The sequence below is a fragment of the Hippocampus bargibanti genome, linkage group LG04, assembly GCF_051943395.1.
Source record: "Hippocampus bargibanti isolate YZ-2025 linkage group LG04, ASM5194339v1, whole genome shotgun sequence".
NCBI classification, from domain to species: domain Eukaryota; kingdom Metazoa; phylum Chordata; class Actinopteri; order Syngnathiformes; family Syngnathidae; genus Hippocampus; species Hippocampus bargibanti.
The window spans coordinates 18,671,221-18,691,528 of NC_142737.1; the positions used below are offsets into that span (position 1 = coordinate 18,671,221).

Sequence of the window (20,308 nt, forward strand, 5' to 3'; positions counted from 1 at the left end):
CGGTGCCCCAAGAAATCGATCTTGGACAGACCAAATTGCCACTTCACAGGGTTAACGATAAGGCTGTGCCGATCAAGACGCTTGAAAACCTTAGTTAAGTGCAACAGGTGTTCCTCTGGTGAAGGGCTAGCCACAAGGATGTCATCTAGATAGACAAATACAAAATCAAGGCCTCGCAAGACTGAGTCCATCAGGTCTGTGCCGCCCCCTTCAGGCCAAAAGGCTAAAGGGGGTAATCACTGCAGTTTTTGGCACATCCTCTGCCCGTACCGGCACCTGGTGATAACCGTGAACTAGATATACTTTGGAAAAGATCACGGCGCCGGCCAAACGTGCGGAAAAATCTTGAATGTGCGGGATGGGTTAACGGTCATGTGTGGTTATGTTATTAAGCCGACGAAAATCACCGCACGGCCGCCAAGAACCGTTAATTTTGGGCACCATGTGTAATGGTGAGGCCCACGGGCTGTTGGAACGCCTCACGATGCCCAAACGCTCCATCGTCGCGAACTCCCCTTTCGCCATTGCCAGTTTTACCGCGTCGAGGCGACAAGCGCAGGCAAAAACTGGCGGGCCGATCGTGGGGATGAAATGCTCTACCCCTCGTTTCGTATCGGAATTGGAAAAGGCGGGGGTAGTTAACGACGGGAAATCGGTCAGCAGACTTTCGTCAACGTTACCTGACGTTAAAGAATTTGCGTGTGTTAACGCTCCGAGCCCTCCAGCCTCACACGGGAAAGTCGCGAAAGAGATGGCGTCAATCAAACGACGGTTAGCAATGTCCACAAGAAGTCCGTGAGCACATAAAAAATCCGCGCCGATTATCGGAACTGTGATCGAGGCAACAATAAAATTCCACTTGAATTCCCGTCCGTGGAAGCGCACAGTCATTGACCTGGAGCCAAAGTTGGCGATGGGCGAGCCGCTAGCTCCACACAAGGGAGGCTCGCATCCACCTGCCGTCTTGTCCGCGGCGGTGGCCGTCAGCAGGCTTACTTGTGCCCCGTTGTCCACAAGAAAACGTCTACTTGACGAGGAGTCCGTGATGAAAAGCAGCTCGCTTTCGTTGCCGGCGCCCACAGCTGCTACTGGGTGCCGGGCGTTGGAGATTCCCAGAGCCTCGTAGGAACAGGGGGGTACGCAGCGTCAAGCCTTGGCGCCAAACCGCTAATGGAAAAAGCAGATGGCGTTCTCGCGCTGCTTCTGCGATCCCACTCGGGCCACGACTGTCGGATCGATGCTCGATGCCCCTTCACTGAGGGTTTCGTTCGTCCCGCTTTGCACGACAAACCGCCGTGTCGCCAGAAGCACTTGAGCCGCTTCTTCAGCCGAACCTTGATAGTCACCGGTGGCTAAGCACGTTGAGTTAGCTAGCGCGGCGCGCGCTGAGGCTGGTAGCTGACGGAGGAAATATGGGGGAAAAGGAATCCGGCCTCATCCGAACTTAAGAGCGACAGCATATTGTCCATGAGATCCACTGCTGTTCCGTCGCCGAGTCCGGGAAGGGAAAGAATCCTGTCTGCTCTCTCAGAGGCCGATAACGTGAACCTTCTGATCAGCAGGTGTTTGAGCGCCGCGTATTTCTCGCTCTGTGGAGGCGCGCGTAAGAGCGGCTGCACACGACGAGTAGTCTGCTTGTTGAGAGACGCCACGACCAGGTAATACTTCGGCTCATCCGCCGTGATGCCTCGTAGGTGGAAAACTGCTTCCACATGCTGGAACCACGAAGCCGGATCGCTATACCAGAACTCGGCAGCTTTGCGACGTAGGCGGGAGCTGCGAGTTGGGGCGCCGGTCGTGGCGACATGGCCGCAGAAGACACCTCTTCGTCTGTTGCCATGAACATTTCCAACATCGGGGTCACCAGTGTAGCCGTTGAGGAAGGAGCACACACGACTGAATATGGAGACGTGTTTATTCCAACGGCTAATAAGTGGATCTAACTCATCCAGAAACTGCAGTGAAATATATGTGACATAAACTCGCCCCCTCCCGTGCACCTGCTGGGTAAGATGCCTGGTCCTAGTGCCCGCCACAACTCGTGATTTTCCCCAATGAAATGAATAGTTATTATTTAAAACACGGAGATCATAATGTAGAATACAATTAACAATTTCTGGAATCAAATAATTATTTTCTATTAATTTCTCCTTCCTTCAATAAACAAAGGCTACATATTTTCAGCGTGTCAGGATTTCCCTTTTTCTCTGCAATGCCGTGGCAATTGCAAATGTCTGCAAATGAATGCATGTTAATTAGCACACAATTTAATATATGGTGTTTTGTTGGAGACATGACATAATGAGACCCCACCTAACTCGTGGCCTTTAGCATCCTAGTGCATAAGCATCCAGTATATGGCGACGATGAACCACTTTAATTATGTCAGACACAAAAGCTTGAAGCTCACATGCAGTTTAGTAAGACATGTTAACTCTGTTATGTCTTGTAATTTATGAACTCTAGAACTTTCTTCAGCACCACTCACCTTTAAATGTCAAAAACAATAAAGCTTGATATGCATATGTGATATGTTGTGCGCCAATGTATCCGTGGTGAACGACACGTGCCATTGTGGCCATGTTTGAAGAAATCTAAAGAAGCTTCTGAGGCAGGAACATGCACATCGACAATCTCGAAACGAGTAGGCAACCCAAAAAAGCTTTATTGTGTGAATTTAAATTATTATTCAAGGGTACGTGTTATGTGAAAAGCAGGATATAAAGTGACAATAATTACCATCTGAGGTGTTGCTGTAGTCTCTAATAAACACTAATTTAAATTAAAATCCTTACAAATCTACAGCGTTTATCAAGTACATTACTTCTATCACAAAATTCTACAACATCAGTGTTTTTCCCAATGCCCCTTTATCACAAATAACAGATAATGGAGATGATTCCATCCTTATTAATCCTCCCACACATACATGACTTGTAGCTCATGTTGAATCGAAGCATAAATACACACGCAGTGACCAGCTCACCTTGATTATGCAACCTCCAGTAAGAGAAGTATACTGACATTGCAACGGGGGTGACAAGACATTCCAAGGGCATGAACTGAATCATTGCTGCGGCTCTCGACATTTCGCTCAAGAGTTTGTTATGACTTCAAGGGACTACCGGGTCGCCATAACTGCACGATGCATTGTGTGCGCATTTGCAACAAGCAAGCACTGATGCAGCTATTTGGCTGAGGATGTGCTGACTGCACCACATAGACAAGAACGATGCATGTATACTACAACACTCGATAAGGTTGTAAAGAAACATTTGGCATGCTTTGCAGGACAGTCGTCCTTTTCAAATGTGCATGAAGAAACGGCCATTGATTCAGTGCGTCATTTGCATTTTATATAACAGTGTTTTGCGTATAAAGCAGGCTACACAGTGTTCGGACTCTTCTCTGCCTCTTGTTTCATCGGATATATACACCACTCACAACAAATCGGCATAGTCGGCTTTCTGATAAAATTTCAGGATCAATCACCTTCAAGTGTGAACTTCGAATGCCTCCATACTTTTATGCACACTTGCTGTTCACTAACAAAGAACTGAATAGCAGAATTGTGTGTTAGGGCCATGCATGAATCAACCAAGAAAATAAACCAATTTCCTGTTTCACTGAGATTGCTTATTTAAATAATCATCAAGCTGTTCACATTTGGGCCTTATTGTACTGAACAATTGATGCCATTATTTTGAAGCTTCAAACATGATGTTCTTACAGGAAAACTGCCAATGTGCTTTGAATGTCCAACCAACCATCCATATACCGGACCGCTTAATCCTCATTAGGGTCTCAGGGGTGCTCAAGCCAATCCCAACCATTTTTGGGCACACCCTGAATTGGTTGCCAGCCAATCGGAGGACATACAGAGACCAACAACCATCTGTGCTCACACTCACACTGAGGGACAATTTGGAGTGTTCAATCAACCTGCCATGCATGTTTTTTGGAATGTGGGATTAAACCGAGGGACCCGGAGAAAACGCACACGGGACCAAGGAGAATATGAATATGCAAACTCCACACAGGGAGGTCAGACCGTATCTCGAACTGACAACCTCTGCATTGTGAAGTCAGTGTGCTAACCACTTGACTACTGGGCCACCCGCTTTGGATGTCAGTGTCATCAACTGGCTACAATAGAGATTAAGAGCAACTGGAAGAGTCACTGAAAGGCAAAGAAATGGACGTCACTAAGTGGGGGGGGGGAATGCTGTTGTAAATTTGGTCAATGTAAACGAATAGCACGCTATGCAAATATATATAAAAAACCCAAGGTGCAGGGAATGCCACCAGCACACATTATCTGAGAGATACTGACGGCGTTGAGTAAAGCTGCCACGAGGCCTCTCACTAAATGAAGTTCCTCCACTCATTTGCTTGGCACGGAAGAAGTACTGGGATTATTTGATACAAGTTTGGCCTAAACCTAAAAACAGTGTATCAGTGAATTTCAGCAAATAAAATGTGTTTTTGTCCAAACATTAATCCCTGAACATGAGAGGGTTCACCGAAGTTCATTTTAGGTGCGGTAAGCCGAGTATGCGTAACATTTTGTGAGTAGTGCATATGTGCATTCATGTGTGTGTGCCACGGCTTCAAACTGTCCTGTCAGCCCCAGAACGCTTGCGCACAACCTTTTCTTCTTTCACTTGGTCCACCGCCAGAGTTTCCAGCTCTGCCTGGGGCAGGGCCAACAGAGGGGTCCCATGGGGGATGCGGTGTGCCACCCCCACGTGAGCCCTGTACTGGCGGTCCCGAGCCGGGCTGTGGCGGGGGCTGGGCGTGACGGACGGGCGTTCCGAGGTGATGGGTGGAAAGACGGTCGTTCGTTCTCGTACCACCTGCATGTCTGGAGACTCTCTCCCCGCCTGCAGGAAGGGCGTCGGGTCGGGCATCGCGTCCATGGCCTCTCGCAGGACCACCCGCTTGCCGTCCGGGCCCAGCCGGTACACCTCGGTCAGCTCGGGGTGAAGTGGCTGAGAGAGGCTCTTCCTCAAACGGCGGCGTGGGGTTTCGGGTTGCCTGTCTTTAGCCGGAGGGGGCGTGGGCTTGAAGGAGGTGACGGGGCTGACGTTGGGGCTCGCCTCCGAGGAGCTGCCCGCCAGAAGTTTCTTCTTGGTGGCGTGGAGCTGCGACGTGAGGTAAGCGATGGTGCTGGCTCGCTGCTCCAACTCTCCGGACAGAACGGCCAGCTTGTGGCTCTTCATTTTCAGCTCCTCCAGGTACTTCTTCTCCCGCTCCTTGATGGTGTTTTCCAGCACGAAGATCATGGCGTTCTTCTGCTCCAGGTCCTTGAGCAGCTCTGTATTCTCCTCCTCCTTCTTCTTCAGTTCTGCCTCCAGCTCCTCGCACCTCCTTTGCAGCTCTCGGCATCGCACCTCACCGCTGTCTGCACGAGCCACAAATACCAGTTATGAGAATGAGGCAAACAAGACAACAGTTTGGACTATTTGGTTCAACGCTACACAGTATGACATTGCCGACGTCGGACGGAATCCTCATACCATACACTTTTTAGGGGACGCCGAAAACTGTATTTTTCAAAGAAACTCTTACTTCTCTTCTGTCATCTGCTTCTGTAAAAGTAACAGTCGTGCGAATCAATGGAATAGATCTGTGAAAACAATGACCCAACTGTGACAAAGACCGTCCTGGCCTGACGTAAGCGATATGCAAGGTAGTCCAGTTCACACTCGAAATCAGCTGTGAGCAAAATCAGCACCATCCCAATCCACCAGACGATGACACCCCCACCGGTACAGCAATAATTGTTTTAAAATATTTAAAGTCCCATATTTTACGGTGTATAAGGCTCACCCAAAAGCCTTGATTTTCTTCAAAAGATGACCTTGCGCCTTATATGTGAATATTGAGTCACAACAGGTCCATCACAACCCCGCCGCCTGTAAAGTTGTGCGTAACATCAGCCTCTAGTGTAGCACCTTATAATGTGGTGTGCCTTAAAAAAGGAAAACATAGATATTTATATACTATATTTGGAAAACTTTTATTTCGTTCATCGCCTTATACTCCGGTGCGCCTTTTACACCAGAAAATACGGTATCAAGTACTTTTGTTGCTAAAAAAGTACAAGGAGTGTGGAAGCATTTACTATTTCATGTTTCTTGCTAAAATCTGGAGCAAAACGAAAACTGGTCTTTACTTTCAATAACTGAGATGTTGCAAGCATTTCTTTTGTTGCCATCGCCGTTTTTAAAATAATTTTAAAATAATTTGAATAATTTAAAATAATTTGAACACTCATTAACTCATTCACTGCTAATCCCAGCATTTAGTTTTTTTGTCTATGCTAGCGTTTTGTTAGTTTCAGCTGTTGTTAAAGCACTACATTAATCAATATGTATGTATTGTATTGTATTTTGTACAGCCGCCCTCATTTCAAGATCATACACCTCCAGACCCATATAACTTGGGAATTAACTCTTTTGCTGTATTGAATGTTTATATACCGTATTTATTCGAGTATAACGCGCACATGTGTATAACGCGCACCCCTGATTTTCAATTAAGAATCTGTATAAAATTGTTTCACTTTTACTCGGCTCAGACCAAGCATTGGGATAAAAATCATTTATTGACAATGTAAACACTAAATGACAATGTAAACACTGAATTGAAACTCTGGATATTGGCAATTGTGCAAAACAGCAATGCTTAACTCACGTTTCAGTGTGGGCGAGGCGAGGAAAGTAAATGAAGCGTAGCTAAAAATATAGTAATCAACAATCCAAAAAAAGGAATGCGCATGATTCGGGTCTTTCCGAGAATCGAAACTGAAGGGCAAGAATAGCCATGGAAATGCTGCCCCCCTAGGAGGGATAAATCATTAAATATACAGTAAAGTCTCGTTATATCATGGTTTATATTGTTAATACTGCTTATTACGACACTATTTTCATTTCCCGTGCACATTTCTAGTCTTTTTATGTATAATTAGTTCCGTTTAGTACGATTCGTGGTTTTTACGATAATCCGGTTACTACGGTGCTCTTTTTCATCTCCCGCCAGCCATTTTGCTATGTTTATATCGATACACGCCATCGGTCGCGCCATTGGTGGACTTGGTCACGTGAGTTTGTTATGTGACCAGCTCCCGTTTAGCAGAGCCATTTCCATTTTCAAGCGCTCGCTCGTGTGGAGCAGATGAGAGTTTTTGTCAAAAGGTAAAAATGGGAAGCAGAAGAAGATTGATGACTTTTTTTTAAATTGCATACATAATACAGTAAGATGTAAGTGTTGCAGTTTCCCTGTTGTGTTATGTACTGTATATGAATGCAATCGTTTTTTGCAACAGTTTCTTGTTTTGTCTGCTGAAGCGTGATGATTTTGAAAATTACCATACATTCCATACTGTGTATTAAAGGACAACCGATGTCACTTTTTATTCAAATGCAAAACACCAATAAAAATGACTTCACGCCAAGACGTCTTGCATTGCTTGTGAATCCAAACAATGGCTTCAGATTCGGATAATATGCTTTCTTGTTACACATCCAGTTATGAATATGATTCAAATCCACTGTAGTTCTGAAGAGAAAACCATAAATGTTTGCAATCGATTAAAATATTATATGTGCCATTTTGAGGCAACATTGGGGGAACATCTCTCTCCCCCCCCCAAAAAAAGAGGCACAAAATGGCGAGCTCATTGCCAGCTCCGTTTCTTATATGGCGCTTGGATGCCCTCTTTTGGCGGCTTTTGTTAATGCAGTTCGGCGCAGGAGGGATATATCGACAGTACGGTTATATCGACATTTTCTCTAACTCCCGAGAATATCGATATAACGAGGATTACTGTATATTATTATTAAATATAGATTATTTTACCAGTCCTCGTTTATAACATGCAACCGAGTTTTGAGGTTCTTTTTTAGGTTCGAAAATTTTGCGCGTTATACTCGAATACGGTAGTCCGAAAACTCAAGTCTGCGAGTCAGCAATTTTAATGAAAATGTCAAAAACCCTGGCACTGGAGTGAACACATTTTTGCATATCATCTGGCAGTGAATGAGTAAAAGGGACCAACAACACCTAGTCCATCAATTTGTTGTGCAGCTCATGACATAAAGGCGTGCGTGAAAATTTATATGGTTTCAGTCACACCGCTCTGACAGAATCCATAACTACTTTGGACATTGCCAAAAATGACTGAAACCTCCATTTGATCATTCTGTCTCAAAAAAATTGTAATAACAGTGCTGCCTTTACATTGAACATGTTTCACGAGCAACTCAAAACACAGGTCTCTTCCAAGTCAACGTTCCCCATTAAAATAAATACAAATGGTATTAATTCGTTACAGCCCATTACATTTGCGTGTTTAAATGATGTGGCAACAACTTCTGTATGCACTGTGAGAGGAGGACTAACGATGGCGTGCCTAACTGCACGCGGTTACGGGATTATACTGCGTAATCACTTGTATGCACTTCCTTGGTACTGAAGGCTAATTCACAGCAAAATCAGACCGGGAATACAATACTGAAGCGAGTTATGTTTATACGGTGTGACGGAAAGCAAAAGTGATCATTCTGCACGGATGGATCTTAAAAAATAATAATAATCTGCTCAGGAACTTGTAAACTATTTTTTCTCCCAAATATTTTGATCATAAAATTACAAAGTGTTCCTTTCTGATCAAGGAAGAGAAGAATGTCTTGGGAAGAAGGTGAAATCATGATGATAACCTCGAACAAGATAAGCGAGAGCACGGTTACATGGAGATGAGTGCAGTGTGCTCTCCCTGCTCCTGTCTCACAATACACGACGGACCTCACCCTCTGACCTCTGTTGCTTTTTCAACAAGATTAGAGACCCCACACGCTGTGTCCATACCGCTTCAGTCTATAAAATTCAAATCATTGAATGAGACTGATCAATGTGTTTAAGCCAGATTTTCAAGGTGAAAATTGTACATAGAGGTGAAATGATGACGTGCATAGGCAATGTTGTGAAATAGCCGTGCTTTCAGGCGTCGTGATGTGAGCAATGAGATGTGACACATAATGTCATTTCGTGCACTCTGATTTCTGATGGCCCATATTGACACACGATCGTGGCTCGGGTCTCACCCTCTTTTTTCATGTTCCTACAAATCCGCACAAGGCTGTACACAAATAGATATATTGCTGAAAAGAACGAGAGATGCATTTGGCCTGCCTCGAGCGTCCCTGGCTGTTAAACAACTGCCCTGTTAACAGTGACGTGCAGCCTGCCGGGGCGTTGGTGATTAGAGATTCTTCTTGCGACTCCTCGGCTGCAGAATAATAGAATTAGTGACAGCAACGGACAGTTAGGACGGCGGAAAAAATCATTGGCACCGCCCTACCCACTCTCGAGGACTTGCACACTGCAAGAATCCAAACTAGGGCGCGGAAAATCCTACTGGACCCTCCGCACCCTGCCCACCACCTTTTCCAGCTACTCCCCTCAGGCAGGCGCTACCGATCCATGCGCACCAAATCCAGCAGACATTTAAACAGCTTCTTCCCCCAAGCCATTACCTCTTTGAACTCTTTCAACAGTAGCCAAAATGGAACTGTATAGTGCCACTTAGCAGTTTTTTTGACAACGATACTAGTGCAGCGTGTTCTACCGGAAACAAATTCCTTGTGTGTTCTACATACTTGGCAATAAAGATGATTCTGATTCTGATTCTGAGCAAGCTACAGTAAACAGTTAGCAAGTTAAGTGCAACCATCCAGTCATTTTTTCGAGTTGCTATATCTAAATTGAAAGAATCTTGTAAGCTGAACTTTCAATTGAAGCAGGAGATAATAAATTAAAGGAAGACCAACACCGGACTGTATAGCTCACAAACAGTGAGGGATGAATGTAAATCTCCTGGACAGCTTCTCAGCTTTTTGGCCAAGAAGGATCTCATTGAAACTATTCCTGAAGCGCCAAAGTTGCTCCAGCTCGTGCTCACTGTTCCAGCTACTACAGCATCAGTGGAGCGGTCATTCTCAAGACTGAAAACATACAGTCCTAACAGGACTGATCAAGGACGACTTTCTTCACTGGCAGTGATCTCCATTGAGACAGAGAGACTTGGACTTCATTTATAAGTAAAGGTAACACGATAATGAAGTTTTTTTTTTTTTTTTTTTTCTATGCTACAGTTTGTATACAGTATATAAAGAATGCTGACATGACATTTTAAACAAAACACGTGAACTGTTGCCAATCAAATGGTGAATAAGCTACTCTGTGGAGTTCATATGTTTGTAAATCTGACTGTGATGACGTCATTGCCTCACCAGCCATGAACCTCACTGCACGTCACTGCCTGTTAACCAGTATCAGCACTCAGGGCGAATGATGTCATGGCCATGGCAACGTGGGGGTTGGGCACCCGATGGCGAGCAGACATATCGAATCAACAATTGACGAGTCCAACAATGCAACGATTTAGAGCGTGCCGCATGCAGTCTTTGAAATCCCATGTTGAATTACAGTGATACCTCATCTTACGAACTTGATTGATTCCCAGAAAGTGTGTGTAAGGTGAAAAGTGTGTCTTCCAAACATTAATTTACCATGGGAACCCATTGTGGCCCCAGTCCAAACATCATGGCTGGTCTCACCACTGTTTTAGAGGCTTTGGAGAGAAAATCAGAGAGGCCAGACTGAGATGGTTTGGACATGTCCAGAGGACAGAGAGCGACTATATCGGGAGAAGGATGCTGAGCCTTGAACTGCAAGGCAGGAGACCGAGAGGAAGACCAAAGAGGAGTTTTATGGATGTGGTCAAAGAGGACATGAAAGTAGCGGGTGTGAGAGAAGAGGATGCACAAAACCCGGGTTAGATGGAGGACATCGATTCGCTGTTGCGACTCCTGAAGAAAAAAAGCCGAAAGAAAAAGGAGAGGAAACCATTAAAAATGAGAATAATCCGTTTCTAGGTCCCCGAAAACATAATTTTCTACTAAATCAGCCTTAAAACTACACAAAATATACCTTATTTTATGTATAATAAATGTGCTATTGTATTGTAATTAGAGAAATAAACTATACTACAGTAAAGTCTCGTTATATTGATATCGGTTATATCGATAGTACCGCTTATTACGATATTATTTTCGTTTCCGTTGCACATTTCTAGTCTTTTTATGTATAATTAGTACCGTTTAGTACGATACCCGGTTGTTACGATAATCCGGTTATTACGGTGCTCCTTTTCATCCCCCGCCGGCCATTTTTGTTGTTTATATCGATATATCCGTCGCGCCATTGGTCAACTTGGTCACGTGTCTCGTTACGTGCGCCGCCATCGGTCGCGCCATTGGTCGACTTGGTCACATGAGCCGCCATCGGTCACGCTATTGGTCGACTTGGCCGTGACTTTGTCACGTGACACGCCATCGGTCGCGCCATTGGTCAACTTGGTCACGTGTCTTGGTTACGTGTCACGCCGTCAGTCGCGCCATTGGTCGACTTGGTCAGGTGACTTGGTTACGTGCCCAGCACCCATGTCGCAGAGCCATTTTCATTTTCAGACGCTAGCTCGTGTGTAGCAGACGAGATTGAAGTGTTTGTGTTAAAAGGTAAAAATGGGAAGCAGAAGAAGATTGATGACTTTTTTAAATTGTATACATAATACAGTAAGATGTAAGCGTTGCAGTTTCCCTGTTGTGTTATGTACATGCCCACTGTACTGTATATGAATGCAATCGTTTTTTGCAACAATGTTTCTTGTTTTGTCTGCTGAAGCGCGATGATTTTGAAAATTATTAACATTCCATACTGTGTATTAAAGGACAGCCGATGTCACTTTTTATTCAAATGCAAATAAAAATGACTTCACGCCAAGACGTCTTGCATTGCTTGTGAATCCAAACAATGGCTTCAGATTCGGATAATATGCTTTCTTGTTACACATCCAGTTATGAATATGTTTCAAATACACTGTAGTTCTGAAGATTAAAGCATACATGTTTACAATCATTAAAGAATTATATGTGCCATTTTGAGGCAACATTGGGGGAACAAAAAAGGGAGCTAATGGCCAGCTCCGTTTCTTATATGGCGCTTGGCTGCCCTCTTTTGGCGGCTTTTGTTTAATGCAGTTCGGCGCAGGATCGGGTATATCGATAGTCCCGGTTATATCGATATTTTTTCGGACTCCCTTGAGTATCGATATAACGAGACTTTACTGTATATAATAAAGTCGTTTTATTTTTCGTGGTGGTTGTTGATGTAGTTGTCTCTTGATGATATCCGAGTGAAGTTGCCGTGCTTTCTTGGCGATAATACCCTCGTTCACAATGTCCCCTGCTAGCTGATTTTCATTAATCAAAATCAACAGAGGTTTTTCAACATCTTCTGTTGCCTGAGACCGTTGCTTAGACAACACAGAAACATCCTTAGCCACACGTAGCAATGGTCGACTTAGCGTACTGGTACTGGGAAGCTAAGTCACACAAACGCACACCTCGTACTTGTTTTTCGATGATTTCCTTCTTCTGCTCGATCGAAATTTTCTTTTATGTCTTCTTAGGCTTAACACTAGCCTGTGGTGGGGTCTTTTTCAGTCCCATAATAGCAAATGTATCCTTGATAACAAACCACGTATGCCACGTATGCCACGTATGCACTCAGAGAAAGGGTGTGTGGAAAAGTTGTCCGGCAGCCACGGTGGCGCTGTTCGGCCGTGTGGTTTTCTTCTGCCGAAAACGAATCCGCCAGCAATTGTGGCGCTCCGTGTGTTTCCTAAAAACTAGTTTGCATTCCAAAATTACATTGTCACGAATTTAATGTTCATAAGGCGAGAAGTTCGTTAGCTAAAGCGTTCGTCAGATGAGGTATCACTGTGATCAAGGTTTAATACAGCTGTTTAATACTGGAGGAACACGCTTGGTCACGGGATCTTACCTGAAGGATCGGAGCTTCGCACCGTGAGCTCATATGTCAGATCTGTGAAAAATACAAGAGGAGGACCCTCAGACGGCTCACAGCCACATTTCAACCACCAGCGGCTATCAGGATTACACAAATTAATCGTTTTCCACGTTCTTAAACAAATATCGCCACTCAAAGTCACACAAATGTAGAGAAAGCCCAAACACGTGTGTCAGAGAAGGGTTACCTCAGGGTCAGTTTGAACCAAAAGGTGTCAAGTGAAGAAAGAGGTCCCAGCGGGTCTCGCATTCACCCTTGTTTCCATCTGCAGACTCGCCACATGCACTCTTAAGAGAAAAAGTGGAGCCGGAAAGTCACCTGTGCATTGCTGCTGCAATCGTCGGATCTCGGCATGCAGCCCCTTCAGTGTGTTGGCGTGGTCTTGCTGGAGGAACAGCAGGTTTTTCTGCGCGCTGTGCAGCTGATTCTCCAGTGGGACGTTGGCCGACGCCATGGCTGATGACAAGTACACGCCCCGACACACGAGCACAAAGAAAAAGGGACGGGGAAAAAGTCATCATGTCAACAGGCATCATTTCAAATGCATGAAAAAGACATTTCATAGCCTTCTGTTTTTGTTAATATGTGACTGATCCTTCTCAATCCACCAGCATCGGAAGCAAAAATAGAAACGAGACAACATGGCAAATGAAATTACCCAATGAAACATGAGCTCACCTTCTATGAACATCACCAAAAAACTAGGGCGCCCATTCAATGCAATTATCCGTCCATCCATACGGTCACAAAGCTCTTACAAACAGCCATTCAGATTCACATTCACACATTACTGACAATTTGGAGTTATTAACTCATTCACTGCCAGACGTGCAAACATGTGTCCACTTGAATTCCAGGACCCATAGAATATTGAATTTGAGGACTACATAAACATTCAATGCAGCAGAAGAAAAAAAGTTAATTCCTAAGTTCTATTTGTCTGGAGTTATATCAGAATCAGACTCATCTTTATTGCAAAGTATGTAGAACACACAAGGAATTTGTTTCCGGTAGAACACGCTGCACTAGTATCATCATCAAAAAATTGCCAAGTGGCACTATACAATTCCATTTGGGCTACTGTTGAAAGAGTTCAAAGAGTTAATGGCTTAGGGGAAGAAGCTGTTTAAATGCCTGCTGGATTTGGTGCGCATGGATCTGTAGCGCCTGCCTGAGGGGAGTAGCTGGAAAAGGTGGTGGGCAGGGTGCGGAGGGTCCAGTAGGATTTTCCGAGCCGTAGTTCGGATTCTTGCAGTGTGCAAGTCCTCAAGAGTGGGTAGGGCGGTGCCAATGATTTTTTCCGCCGTCCTAACTGTCCGTTGAAGTCGGATTTTGGCCATTTTTGTGGCGGCCCCGAACCAAACGGTGATGGAAGAACACAGGATGGATTCGATGACAGCCGTGTAGAAATGTTGCTGCACCTCCTGTGGCAGGCCATGCTTCTTTAGCAGCCTCAGGAAGTATATTCTCTGTTGGGCCTTTCTCAAGACAGAGTTGGTGTTGACCTCCCACTTCATGTCCTGGGAGACTGTGATTCCCAGGAACTTGAAAGTCTCAACGGTTGACACGAGGCAGCTGGATAGTGTGAGGGGTAGCTGTGGTGATGGATGTTTCCTGAAGTCCACAATCATCTCTACTGTCATGAGCGTGTTCAGCTCCAGGTTGTGACGGCTGCACCAGAGCTCCAGCTGCTCCACTTGTTGTCGGTACGCAGACTCGTCGCCGCCTTTGATGAGACCGATGACTGTGGTGTCGTCTGCGAACTTTATGAATTTGACAGCTGGGTGCGTTGAGGTTCAGTTGTTCGTGTAGAGAGAGAAGAGCAATGGAGAGAGGACACATCCCTGCGGGGCTCCAGTGCTCGTGGTTCGTGTTGAGGATGATATTTTCCCAGTCTGACTGTCATGATCTGGTTGGCGACCAACGGGGGGTGCCGTCGGCCCCGCCTGCACCTGCGCAGGTGCTGGTCGTTATAATCAATGACACTTAAAAGGACACCTGGCGTGATCATCCGGTGCCGATTCATTGTTTGTTTGCTGCTTGGTTGCAGCATGCATCGTGTACGTGTTTGTTTAACCTTGGCGGGCTTTTACTTTTGGTCTTCTTTTGCTACTTTGTATTTTTTCCATTCAGATCATTTTGATGTTTTACATTTTGTTCCTGCTGACTTTATTTTAATACAATTTGTCAAACAACCTCCTGCTCCCTCCTGCCTGCTTTTTGGGATCCGAACCCGCCATCACCACCTCGCAAACCGTGACAGAATGAATCGGCCTACCATCGGATCCCGCAGGTACATCGGACCCGTCTCATTTCCACCCTGTGCCTGGCAATGCTACGTCCACGTTAGCGCAAGCCTCGTCGAGTTTGAATTGCGTCACTCGACGAGCCGCAACGTCCACGTAAACGTCCGGCCGAGACCTCCTTCCAGGTGGCCATCCAGGGTGAAACTGGGTGACTGGCATTGCACGCCCACGTCCAGCCACGCTGTCGTCGTGCATGACGAATTGAGTCTCATCCACGACGAGCCGTGCAACGTCCGCGTCAACGTCAGTCCGAGACCCCACTCACCGCTGGATCCCGGAGCGGCTCTGGACTGGTCTCGTTCCCCCGGAGCCGGGCAGTTCACGCCCACGTCGGCGTCCGGCCGAGACCTGGTCCCATACGGTCGTACGGGGTGCCATTCTGCGCCTGGCAGTTCGACGTCCACGCAGAGCCATGCGCCGTCGCGTGAACGTGCGAGGGGGATCGCACTCACGCCCACGACGATCCGTGCCGCGTCTTCGTCCACCCCAGGCCGAGTCCCGTTCCCATCAGGCCGCCGCCCGTCGTATGCTGGAGAGGCAGCGGTTGCCCTCTCCACCGACCGTTCCCTGGCGAGTGGACCTTTTGGGAGACTGTTGGGACTTCTGGAAGCAGCCCCTTGAAGGGGGGGGTACTGTCATGATCTGGTTGGCGACCAACGGGGGGTGCCGTCGGCCCCGCCTGCACCTGCGCAGGTGCTGGTCGTCCCGATCAGATTGGCGGGTAGCGACGTCAGCCCTGCCGGCAGCCTCGCAGGTGCTGGTCGTTATAATCAATGGCACTTAAAAGGACACCTGGCACGATCATCCGGTGCCGATTCATTGTTTGTTTGCTGCTTGGTTGCAGCATGCATCGTGTACGTGTTTGTTTAACCTTGGCGGGCTTTTACTTTTGGTCTTCTTTTGCTACTTTGTATTTTTTCCATTCAGATCATTTTGATGTTTTACATTTTGTTACTGCTGACCTTTATTTTAATACAATTTGTCAAACAACCTCCTGCTCCCTCCTGCCTGCTTTTTGGGATCCGAACCCGCCATCACCACCTCGCAAAACGTGATACTGACCTGTTGTGTCCGTCCTATCAGGAAGCTGAGGATCCACTGGCAGATCGTAGGGGACACACCAAGCTGGAGAAGTTTGGGGATGAGGAGTTCTGGGATGATGGTATTGAACGCAGAGCTGTAGTCCACAAACAGGATCCTTGCGTAGGTTCCAGTGTTGTCGAGGTGGTCGAGGATGTGGTGCAGTCCGATGTTGACTGTATCCTCCACAGACCTGTTTGCCCGGTAGGCAAACTGAAGAGGATCTAGCAGAGGTCCGGTGATGTGCTTTAGATGGTTCAGCACGAGGCGTTCACAGGACTTCATGACCACAGACGTCAGAGCGACACGTCTATAGTCGTTCAATCTGGTGCTGGTTTCTTTGGAACTGGGATGATAGTAGACTGTTTCAAGCAGGATGGGACTTCACACTGCTTATTCTCGTCGCCGTGTACATCGCGCCACAAGCTAATGCTAACGTGTGTATACAAACGCGAGCGGACCATGTAAACAAACTCGAACTAAAATATCCAGAGTCACCCCTGATTTGGGCGATTTTAATCAAACGCGTATGAGCTTGAAATGAGGGCGGCTGTCCAAAATACAATGCAATACATGCATATTGGTTTATATAGCGCTTTAAATGGTTCATATAGCGCTTCAACAACAGCTGAAGCTGGAAAGCTTCTAATATGTAAAAAAAGGGCAATTCTGCCCCTTGTGGAAGGCAAAAACATAGCTAGAGGCCATGGCTAGGGCTTTATCGGCACCCAAACAAGAAAAAAACAGTACTTGAACAAATTCAGGAATGGTACTCTGTCATATTTTCCCAAATACATTTGTGAATGGCAGTGAATGAGTTAATTAAATGTACGCTTTTGGAATGTGGAAGGTGATTTGAACCTTGAGCCTCTCCACCGCGATCTCACGTGCTTTTCTAAGACTGCATACATCAGACACGTTGCTTCCCACACAGGCCTTGCACTCTTGCGCTGTCCGACAATTTCACTCGACTATAAATAACATATAGCCCTTGGCTGGACACACACCTTTGACTAAATGACTTAAAGAGGGAAGCATTGGGAGAAGCTTCAAACCACAGAGGAAAAAATGCATTGGTGAGCCATAAAGGCTGAGGAGATGATCCATTATTGATGAGTAATGTTGAGTCCTTCCAGTAAGGCATCACTCTCACCCTAGCCCTTTCCTAGAATCGCCCGGATGTATTTTTGCTAAGGCACGACCTCAAGCGGCACTAACAAGAGTCATGCCATCACATCAAGGTGACTTGAAACGGAGAATCATGTCGGGCAGTAAGCTTCGTGTGTGATATGGTTCGCCGTGTGGCACTAAAAGCGAAAATATAGTGTGATTTTACAACCCCCCTTCAATGATTGCGATCTAAAAATTACACAGCAAAAGCATGCGTTCAAGTAAAAGCAGTGGGAATAGCTCTGTTCGGAAAGCTCCTTCTGTTGGATGTTTCAGATACATCATTAATAATCAATGAACTGCAGCAGCATGAAACATTAGCCATGAGCTAGCATGCTCAGGACGGCACTCCCACACAGTCAGAGATGGTGCTCAGGAAGGACACAACATTAGGTACTCCCAATATAAGCAAAAGAGACACATTAGTTGATTTGGTTTGCAATATGTGAGGCATTTCGACACTTGTCAGGACTAAACCTTTGGAAAACCTCGGTGTGATGCAGTACGCTTCCATCCCAAATGACAACCATGACTTTGTTTATACAAACAGCAGATATGCTCCATCTACTTACATCTCTACTCTCCCCCGTGTACTTAAGTGGAATTACAAGTACTTAAAAGGAATTAGAAAAAAAAGTCAAACTGCAATTTGTTTTTTAACATTGTACAGAGTGACCTCAAAAGATGCCTACCCATGAAAATGTCAATTGTGGTTTGGATTTAAAAGCGATTTATTTCAAATTACAACCACCCATTATTCAGTTTATGGAAGACCATTCACCAGAGTTTCAGCTATTTTTGTCAAATTTTCATCAATTTATGGCTTTCCCAAGATGTGTTCCAAATGTCCACCATTTTGTTGCAAGCGAACCTGTACTCGTCTGACATAGTTAATCACTTTTACACACTTCTCTTTCAGGAGAAAACATTGCTGTAGTGATGGATGGTGGACATTTGGAACACATCTTAGGAAAGCCATAACTTGACTAAAAATTTAAAGAAATAGCTGAAACTATGGTGAATGGTCTTCCATAAACTGAATAATATGTGGTTGTAATTTGAAATAAATAGCATTTTAATAAAAGCCACAATTGAAATGTTCATGGGTACGCATCTTTTTGTGTCACTCTGTATGTACAGACTGTGGAATATACTTAGGTATAAAAGGTAGTAATATATATGTATCAATAACGGGTAGACACCATATGTATGATTGGGAGGTCTTTTAGGACACCTGGTACGAATCATCCATTTTAGAAATTTTGGGACACGGGGGTGGGGTACTCGACACATAGATTAGATTAGGCTTGAAATACTAAAATCTAAACTGTTTTCCCAAGAGTCATATCCTGTCCTTTTTAGATCTGTCCCTACTCCAACACACCTGATCGTGTTTGCTGGTCAGCTGATTACTCAGATCTGTGAAATGTAAATTTCTCCACTGCGAGATGAATAAAGGTAGAGTACATCCAATCCAATATAGCTCTTGACGAACCGGAGTTCCTCACTCCTGATCCAAACAGACAACAGGTCCCACATAAGCAAATGTTTTTTCATGATTGTAACTTTGTGTCATAAAGATATTCAACAAACGCGAAGATATCTGACGAATCTACTTTAGTATAAAAGCTTGTTTCTAACGCCCCACTAACATATTAAATATTGAATTCATTTTTGATTAGTATGTGATTGTGCAAGTGGACTAAAAGGATTATGCGCGTGCGTGCGCACGTGCGTGCGCTGCCAAGTGGGGATGCTGCACTTCCACTTTCAGCACCTGCATTGCGGACAGCACCCAACGCCACACCAAGTGACGTTGCAGCTTGGCGGCCACGCCGTGCGTCCTCATGCCAAAGTCCAAAGCCACACGAGCATCTTTATCTGCACCAATCCCCCAAAAATATTCAAGTCGCGGGTCTATGGTAAACAAAAGGTCGTGCCGAGCGGCACAGCTTAACCTACATTTGCAACGGATCGCTTCCTGTTTGTTTATCAGGACATCAGCGTCGCCTACAAAGGAAGCATCTCTTAAACATGGTCTCCTTTCAAAAGGGGAAAAAGAGATGTCTTCATCATGCGTAGCTTCTCAATAACGGAAGGTAACTGCTGAAAGGTGGTCGTATATTGGGGACGATATGTGGCGACGAGCCCACCCATGGACTTTTCGGACACATACCACTATCTTTTCTTCACTGATGAAGGGCATTTGTAAAACGTTAAAAAAAACTTTCATGTTGTACACGTCAATATTGGGAACCCGCTTGGAACAATAACAATGCGCATCTAACAATAATACGTGCATAGTTAATTTCAACACAAGACGAAAACACCTTCTTTTAATGAAACAATGTGTCCATCGAATGGGAACTTCCCGTGTGACGCTTTGTGAGGATGATAGCTTAGCCGGCTGGATAAACGACATAATAGAACACACCCATCGTCTCCGATACAAATGACGTCGTATGCTTTCTTACCTTGCAGCTAAAACGAACCCCGACCGTGGACAATTTGACCAAAGACGGGCAAATCGTGATAAAGCAAAACAAGCCACAGCGGCTTAAGTACGCTGCAACTTGCCGAGCATGTCACTGATGCTGCCGAAGAGCGAGAGCGGAGGGCGGCTGCCTACGTCTGGTTGTCTGGATCACGGTCCTGTCATCTCCCTCGGCGACAGCACTAAATAAAGCGATGCATCATGGGAAACGCCCAGAGACCATCTCGGGTTAAGTTATTTGAGGTAACTTTGCGATGATCTTATTAACCAGAAATAACAACACAATAATTAAATAGCCCACACACATTAGGTAAGGTGACAA

At 45.4% G+C, this 20,308-nt stretch overlaps 1 protein-coding gene across 2 annotated transcripts; it reads right to left on the reverse strand.

Annotated features, from left to right (window-relative positions):
* Positions 1-1,915: 1,915 nt before the first annotated feature.
* Positions 1,916-20,156, reverse strand: ccdc92 (coiled-coil domain containing 92). 2 transcript variants are annotated; one of them, XM_088994558.1, is made up of 4 exons: positions 16,305-16,502; positions 13,255-13,392; positions 12,910-12,951; positions 1,916-5,404 (listed from the first exon to the last, which is right to left on the reverse strand). In XM_088994558.1, the coding sequence occupies exons 2-4, from the start codon at positions 13,388-13,390 to the stop codon at positions 4,611-4,613; spliced, it is 972 nt and encodes a 323-aa protein (XP_088850684.1). In that variant the 5' UTR covers positions 13,391-13,392; positions 16,305-16,502; the 3' UTR covers positions 1,916-4,610. The 2 variants fall into 2 exon arrangements, with proteins under 2 accessions (XP_088850684.1, XP_088850683.1); XM_088994557.1 differs by lacking the exon at positions 16,305-16,502 and adding an exon at positions 19,967-20,156 and having other exon boundaries at positions 1,918-5,404.
* Between the last annotated feature and the right edge of the window lie 152 nt (positions 20,157-20,308).

Bases quoted from the DNA above. Each gene is read 5' to 3' on its own strand.
- ccdc92 (XM_088994558.1), bottom strand. From the start codon at position 13,390: ATGGCGTCGGCCAACGTCCCACTGGAGAATCAGCTGCACAGCGCGCAG. The intron at 12,952-13,254 runs GTGACTTTCCGG...TATTTTTCACAG, and splicing joins ATTGCAGCAGCAATGCACAG to ATCTGACATATGAGCTCACG. The intron at 5,405-12,909 runs GTAAGATCCCGT...TGGCTCGTGCAG, and splicing joins GCGAAGCTCCGATCCTTCAG to ACAGCGGTGAGGTGCGATGC.